At 42.7% G+C, this 7,830-nt stretch overlaps 1 protein-coding gene across 5 annotated transcripts in view; it reads left to right on the top strand.

The window, feature by feature from the left end:
• The window catches only part of LOC127979193 (cyclic AMP-dependent transcription factor ATF-6 beta), an 11,057-nt gene extending 4,495 nt beyond the window's left edge, over positions 1–6,562 (top strand). For 2 of the 5 annotated variants that reach the window (XM_052584468.1, XM_052584466.1), the window contains exons 8-17: positions 66–190; positions 865–1,044; positions 1,114–1,190; positions 1,852–2,043; positions 2,123–2,224; positions 2,975–3,071; positions 3,484–3,554; positions 3,637–3,736; positions 3,826–3,910; positions 5,437–6,562. In XM_052584468.1, the coding sequence (XP_052440428.1) occupies positions 66–190; positions 865–1,044; positions 1,114–1,190; positions 1,852–2,043; positions 2,123–2,224; positions 2,975–3,071; positions 3,484–3,554; positions 3,637–3,736; positions 3,826–3,910; positions 5,437–5,675 (1,268 nt within the window). In that variant the 3' untranslated portion in view covers positions 5,676–6,562. The other 3 variants (XM_052584467.1, XM_052584469.1, XR_008158742.1) reach the window with 2 other exon arrangements.
• The last annotated feature ends 1,268 nt before the right edge of the window (positions 6,563–7,830 follow it).

Genomic DNA, 7,830 nt, shown 5'->3' on the forward strand with positions numbered 1-7,830 from the left:
CTCTGAAGCAAAGCATGATGGGAGCCAGAAATGATAAGCACATGTTATCTGTCTGTCTCCTGCAGTGTGTCTGGCCTCTGCTCCCGCTGTTGTTAAGATGGAGCCTCTGTCTCCCAGCATGCCTCACTGCCCCAGTAAACCCATCATCTCAGCGTCCAGTCTGCCCGGACACGGCTGCGCGGACATCAACGTGAGTGACTTCATCAGACATTCAGATCTTCTGCTTACTGTCCAACAGGGTTTCTGTTCAGAAGAGAGAACGTGGACACCAGTCCAAACCGTGAAATATGATTTTCAAAGCCACGCTGATGAAAACAAAATCATCGCGCTGACTGACATTTGCCAAGAATTACATAAAGTAAATGTAGAAAGATACAGTATTGTGAACTGTCTGGGTGAGATTCACACAAACATAATCCGTTATGTCTTACATGAACGTTTAGTTTTATTAGTTCCATACGTAGCTCTTCATATAGATCTGTCTCAATGCTGATCAAACATTGAAAGAAAAGTTAAGAAGCATCTTTGCTCTTATTTTTAACAACAAAGATAAAAGCAATAAAAAGCTCTCCTGTGATTTAATCGTAAAGTAATTATTATTGAGGAAAATATGCAACATTGCTTGGTTTTGATTTGGATCTACAGAAGAGTTTAACTCTTTAGCATTTTTATTAAAATCAACACTGCTGACTCTAGCGCCGTCAAACGCCTGAAGCGTCTGATTCCAACAAGTCACATCATTTTGAAGGTATTTTAATAAAGCCATTTTTAGGCACCGTTTGCTTATTCCGACTGGTTTGAGCAGCGCGGGTCACCGATCACCCTTTGATGCAGTGACGGTGAATGCACTCGTCTGCTCCTCAGATGAAGGTTTTGAAGAGGCAGCAGCGCATGATCAAGAACCGGGAGTCAGCCTGTCAGAGCCGCAAGAAGAAGAAGGAGTACCTGCAGAACCTGGAGGCGCAGCTTCGGGAGGCGCAGCAGGAGAACGAGCGTCTGCGCAGAGAGAACCAAGCGCTGCGGCTGCGGCTCGCCGGGAGAGAGGTCAGACGCTGACACTGCACACTTACAGAGCTTTCCATGCTGTGTCTAACTGTGTGCTGTCCCAAACAGACCCCTGAGTCCGGCAGCAACAAGGGAGCGCTGTGTGTGATGGCTCTGCTCCTCTTCATCACCTTCGGCCCCGTCAGGTACACCAACACACTCCAAACAGAGAGGTCAAAGCCTGCTTTATACTGCGCCGCACAAATAGCAGGAATATTGAGCAAATGATCTGTGCTTCTGAAACCAGAGAAGTTGAACATGTTGGTGTTCATTATTATTTCATAATGAATCCATCATTTACTTTGGTCTGAAAATGAAAAGGTGCATAGATGTAAGCAAAACAGACTAATTTGTCTTCTTGGAAAAGGTGAAAACAAGATCACAAATGCAAAAGTGTAAGCATCCAAAGCCTGGCTTATAACACGGCAAAAGAGGAATAATACTGCTGATGAAAACGAATCGCTGGAATAACTGGGCTGCTTGACATATTCAGACACACATATGGGTCAAAGATCAAGAGGGATTTTCAAGCCCCATAATATGTCACAGTACTAGTTTTACCCAGTTTTCAGCAAGAAGTGTTCAGTTATTTAAAATATAATACATCTTCAGTAACATGTTTCATTTGTACACAAATACGACTGTTAGGCTGAATGACGATGGAACATTTCACCCGTGATGTGGATCTTAATATTTTATTTCCACAAAGGTTGTTTGAAGTCTTGTTTCATATATAAATCTGAGGTCTGCGTCAGCCGCCGGTCAGCCTTATCAGCGGCCGTTTGTGTCATGCTGTGTCTCCTGCAGTTTGAGAGACAGGACGCTGGACGCTGGACTGCAGGAAGCTGCTCCGCTGACAGGAAGACGTCTGTTAGAGTTTGAGACGTCTCAGGAGCTGAGTCGGAGACGAGCGAGCGAGAGACAGACAGACCGAGAGGAAGAAGAGCGATGGGGCAAAGGAGAGCTGGACAAGAAAGCTGCTGCCTCGTATCAGTTCAGGTGAGATGACCGTCCAGAGTGACACACACACACACACACACACACACACTCACTCAGAGCTGGCGTGTTCGTCCTGCAGGAATCAGAGCGGTGTGTTCAGTGACGTCAAAGACCTGCTCCTGGAGGACATAGACCGATACTTCTCTGACTGCAGACAGTTCAACCGCTCCGAGTCCGTCAGGTCAGTGCTTCCTGGACACATACACACATCATTCGTTATCCAGACAGTAAATCAATCTTCTGATCACACTACCAGTGACCGAGTTTACCATTCTTACGTATATCTGACTCTGGAGCACAAAACCAGCTTTAAGGGTCCTTTTTTATTTCTATAAATGTTTCTGCATCATCTGAAGCTGAATAAATGATCTCTCCAGTGATGTGTGGTTTGTTCGGAGGACAATATCTGTCTGAGACACAACTATTTGAAAATCTGGAATCTGAGGGAGCAGAAAAATCTAAATATTGAGAAAATCATCTTTAAAGTTGTTCAGATGAATTCTTAGCAATGCATATTACTAATCAAACATGAAGTTTTGATAAATTTATAGTAGGAAATTTTACTAAGTATCTTCATGAACATGATCTTTACTTAATATCCTAATGATTTTTGGCTTAAAAGAGAAATTGATAATTTTGACTCCTACAATGTATTGTTGTCTATTGCTCCGTGTGCTACTGATGACACAGATGATTTCTGCTTCTGTGCTGCAGGACACAGATGAAATCTTTTTTTATTAAATTACTATTCTTTAAAATCATGATCCCAAAGAATGAGTGGGTGTGACCAGACTTTTGAGACTTTTGAAGTAATGTGTTGAGTTCTTTCTTCTTAATTTCCCTGTTGCTAGTCTTTTTAAGGGACAGCACATTTTATTCTCCTGTAGCGGTCACATCTGAGATCGGTTCACTCTCTCTGTTTCTGCGTCAGGTTGGCAGATGAGCTGCGTGGCTGGGTCCATCGCCATCAGATCAACAGGAAGTCTGATGGAAAGGCCAAGGGGGTGAAGAAGACTAAAATAGCTCAGGTGTGAGACCACAGCTTTCTGGTATCATATAGACTCCCCTCAATCCCCTCAAAGCCTCACAGTCCAGAGCAGTTCAGGAAGTAGAGCAGCGTTTGGTGCATGCTCCAGAGATGAGCTGCCCCACAGTGACACATCAGTGCTGTGTTTATGATCTCAATCGCAAAGTTATTGTTTACACAATGTGTGTGCACTGTGTGTGTATTATGTATATATACACATGCATTTATATTTTATATAATGTTTTTATATTAAATGTTTATACGTGATATAAATTATGTATGTAAATATTTTCAAAATGTATCTATATATACATAATACATATACACAGTATGCACACGCACAGTATATGAACAAAACCTTTTATTTTGGATGCGATGGCAGCACTAGACCCCACGTGTTTCCCTCTCATCAGCAGAAAGCTCCGCACAGAAAGACCAACTTCTCCAGGTACCTTCCAGTTCAGGCTCATCGCTCCATCGAAAGGTGAGCACAGAGCGCGCCTCGGAGTGAAACGGGTGCTGCAAATGTTCAGTGTGATTCATATGTTCCTGGTGTGTCCTGGCAGTCAGCTGCAGGTGCTGCCCGGGCCCGAGATCAGCCACGACGACTTCCTGGACGCTATCGACCGGCGCGAGGACACTTTCTATGTGGTGTCATTCAGACGGGTAAGAGAGCCGGAGGAGCACACACAGACACGCTCATCTCTCTCTCTCTGTCTCACTCACTCTCTCTCTCTCATCCCTGACTCCTGCAGGATCACCTGCTGTTACCCGCCATCAGCCACAATAAAACCACTCGGCCCAAGATGTCTCTGGTCATGCCTGCCATGGCCATCAACGGTGAGTTTAGTCATTTATGTGTTCGCTCATGTCTCGCGCAGCTGCATAAGAAAGCAATAATGTACTCCAGAACGTGCTGGCGTGCGTTTCCCAAAACCATGGTTGCAAACTAAGTTATCAACTTTGTTGGTTGCAATGCAATTTCCCATTGCCAACCAACTAAGTTGCTAACAGGTTTTGGGAAATGCACCCCTGTATGGTGAATAAATCCCGTCTAGTGGTGTTGTAAGGCACAGGGTGAGGCGGAGTGACTGCATCTCCTTCAGTCGTGATCCAGCACGGCCTGGAGTACATTAACGCTTTTATAAAACCGTTAACACCAATAAAAAACATTAACCAGAAATGTATGTATTGAAATGTTACCTTGTTTCCAAGCAAGTTCGTTTAAATGCTGTCCTTCTGCTAAAAAATAGTTCCTGACAGCAAGCGTAAACCGCAAGAGTATTCTGAACATGCCTCATCTAAAGCTTAAATAAAAACCGAGAATAGGAGCTCTATCATCCGCGGTGTCATTTATTTGAACACCATATGTGATATTTTCTCACACGTACATTTACTTGTCTTTCAGCATGAGGAAATGTCTGTTTTCAGTCTTTGAGTTTTAAAACAGAGCGATTCGCTGCCCGGTGCGAGTTTTACATTATAAACTGATAGACATACAGAATCATACCTGAAACAGAAAACTAAGAACTACAGAAATATCCCTCCTCTCTTGGGGAAAGTGTAGGCAGCATATGTGGGCTTGAGAAGCGTTTATTAGAGTGATCCACAGAACCGTTGGGTGAAGTGCTCATAACTGTGCTGTATCGACAATAAAACACTGCTGCTGACCAATCAGAATCCAGGAATGGAAAACCTTTACATCCACCTTTCAGAATCTGCAAAATGTAAATGATTTCATATAGACAGGTTATTACAGACGCAGCAGCAGCACACAAACAAGCCAGATATTAAAAATGAAAGGATAGATGGAGAAGCATTCAGTCAAATGTAAAAAGTGAATCCGTCATGGCACGAGTGCAACTGGGAGATGACGCTCTGAGTTCAGGTTTATTGCACATTACACCCATTACTCATGAAGTCAAACTAGCAAAAGAGGATTTGGACATGCCTTAAGTGCACCTGCACCGTGTGCTTTAGACTGTACACTTAGATCCTGAAAGTAGGGCCCTTGATCTTGATTATCTTCCTAAAAACATGGATCAAGTTTATTAACCACATAGATTGTCATTGAATTTGTGTGTGGTAAACCGCACAAACGTCTGTGTGAAAGCAAACAGACTGGCTACGAAACGCTGCTGTTTGAGCAGAATCTCTCCGCAGAGGTCACTGAACACATGTTCACATGTTGGCAGAGCAATCACATGCGCACGTTTGCCAGGTTGATCAGTTTAACCACTCGGCAGAAAATGGTTTGATTTAAGGAAAAACTTCTGAAACTCTTGACATCTGAAATTGTTACCAATGCAAGAAAATGAAAAGTGTCCATGAGGTGAGTGAATGAGTAATGTGTCCCGTGTGTGTAGATTCGGTGTATAACTCGTCTCAGGGCGGCTATGAGATGATGATGCAGGTGGACTGTGAGGTGATGGATACCCGGATCATCCCAATCAAGTCGTCTGTAGTCCCGCCCTCCCTCAGAGCCCCGCCCCCTGCCCCGCCCCCTCACCACCACAGCAACCACAGCTCCCTGCGCAGCCGGCCCCAGCCCCTGCAGAGACGGAGGAGCGCGGGTTACTTCATCAGCCAGAGCGGATCCCACTGAGACCTCTTTCCACTTCCTTCTCCTCCTGTTAGCGCGGCTGTGTTTGTTCCGCTGTCATCTGTCACTTTTTATACATACATTGTTTTTTTTCTTTCTTTTATTATTATTATTCTTTTTTTTTACAGATTTTTATTGAGATTATTTAAAAACAATGTGCTTCTATTGGATGTGTGATTTATAAATGTACATTTGAAAATAATTTAATGATTTTGTATGTATTCTTGTCCATCACAGTCATGCATTTCTGCATATGTATATACTGTGCTCTGTCAGGTCCAGTATGAAGCTGCTGGTTTCTCTTTTTGTCACTGAACCTGATGGCAGAGATCATTTTTGACCTAAATAATAAGATTTTAGGCTGTCACAGGATCTCCTTGCGTCTTGAATGTGTGGCTGCTTGTGTCCCGAACCGCTAACGTCTCCACTTATGCCTCATTTAACTCAAGGGACTGTTGTAAATACTTAGTTTTGATTAGTGAAGGAGTTGTGATGTACCAGCGGCTGATATCGGTTCAGTTGTCTTGTGCTCAGAAGCAGAGCGGAGTCCTTTGCCAGAACTGCTTTTCTCTCATTGAAGATGTGTTTCTTATAGCCTCTGATCTTCATGGCTTCTGTTCAAATCTAGCTCCGTCCGTCTGTGATGATGATGATGATGATCTGTGTGTCTGAAACTGGCCCATGATGACCTGCTCTTGCATGCTTCAGTTTTCTGTGATGGAGAGATGTTGTATGAAATGTAAACCTGTTTTTTTTTTTACTTTATTTAAATGAGCTTTCATTAGGGAAACACTTGAGGGAAGTGTTTCCCATTTTCTCTCCCGGTCTGTATGAGAATTTTGAACTACTGTCTTTATTTGTAGAAGAGAAAATAAATTTGATAAATAGTTTGTAGTGAGTGACTGCAGCATTTCTTTTGGAGGAGCCACGAGAAAGCAAGAGAAGAGCGTTCAGCACGATTAAACATGATCGTGAATCTCCTTTGTCTTGCTCTTGGGCTCTTCAGTTGCTCTTAATTTCCCCCATCATAACCAGAAATATGAAAATGGTTTAGAATTGATGGAAATATTTGACACATCTATATATCAGGGTGCAGTTTCTCTCTTTACTGTCAGACAGTTTATAAGTGTTGTTTCAGTGTGTCATGTTTTTTTTTCTTCTTGTAGTCTTCCCTCTCTGCCAGGTTTGCATATGCAAATTATCTGAAAACAAGTAGAAAAACATGATTCGATTTCCTGCATTTCCTCATTTCAGAACTGATTTCAGTCCATCAGTTCTGAAATGAGCATATCAGTACTGCTGTGTGTGTGGTTTGAGGACACACATAATGGCATGGGTATGATGGAGGTCATACAGTGTGAAGATCATTTATGAGGACACTTTCGGTGTCCCCATAGTCCAGAAGCCTTATAAATCATTCAGAATGAATCATGCAGAAAATGTCCTGTGAGGGGGTAGGTTTAGGTGTAGGGTGATAGAAAATACAGTTTGTACAGTATAAAAAACATTATGCCTAATTAAAGTTCCCATAAACCTTAAGAACCAATGTGTGTGTGTGTGTGAGGGAGAGAGAGCGAGACTGTAATGTGGAAACACCAAATTTCACATGGCCAGTTAACCGGTTTAAGAACCTTTAGAAACATATCTACTACTGTATAAATATACTTCATTTGGAAATGAGTGATTGTGACTTTGGCACAGTTTGCAGCTGGAAAACATCACCTGTGACCGATTAAATCTGACAGATTAAAAGCCTCATGACATAATTGCACGTGATGAGGCTGATGTCACGACTCAAGTATGGAAGATCTCATTACTGTAATGCCAACTTCTCCATTCAGCTGCAGCGTGGGGCTTTGTGCATAGGCAATGTCTGGGGTTTTCAGTCCCTTTGATCATTTTCTATCATGCAAAACATACAGGTGTCTGATTCCATATAGAGAGGGAAGAAAACATCTTCTGTATAGACATCCAGCAAGAGGTTGTGGACTTGGATCATGTTCTTCAGGATGGTGTGGCTGTTTCATATGAGCAGAAGGAATCCAGCAATGTGTGAGAGCATCTATCTTCCTCTCAGACCTTCTAGTTACAGTTGACAAGGTACTAATCATGGGAGATTTTAATATTCACGTTGATAATGCAAATGATACATTATTAC

The sequence above is a fragment of the Carassius gibelio genome, chromosome B19 (assembly GCF_023724105.1).
Source record: "Carassius gibelio isolate Cgi1373 ecotype wild population from Czech Republic chromosome B19, carGib1.2-hapl.c, whole genome shotgun sequence".
Lineage (NCBI taxonomy): Eukaryota > Metazoa > Chordata > Actinopteri > Cypriniformes > Cyprinidae > Carassius > Carassius gibelio.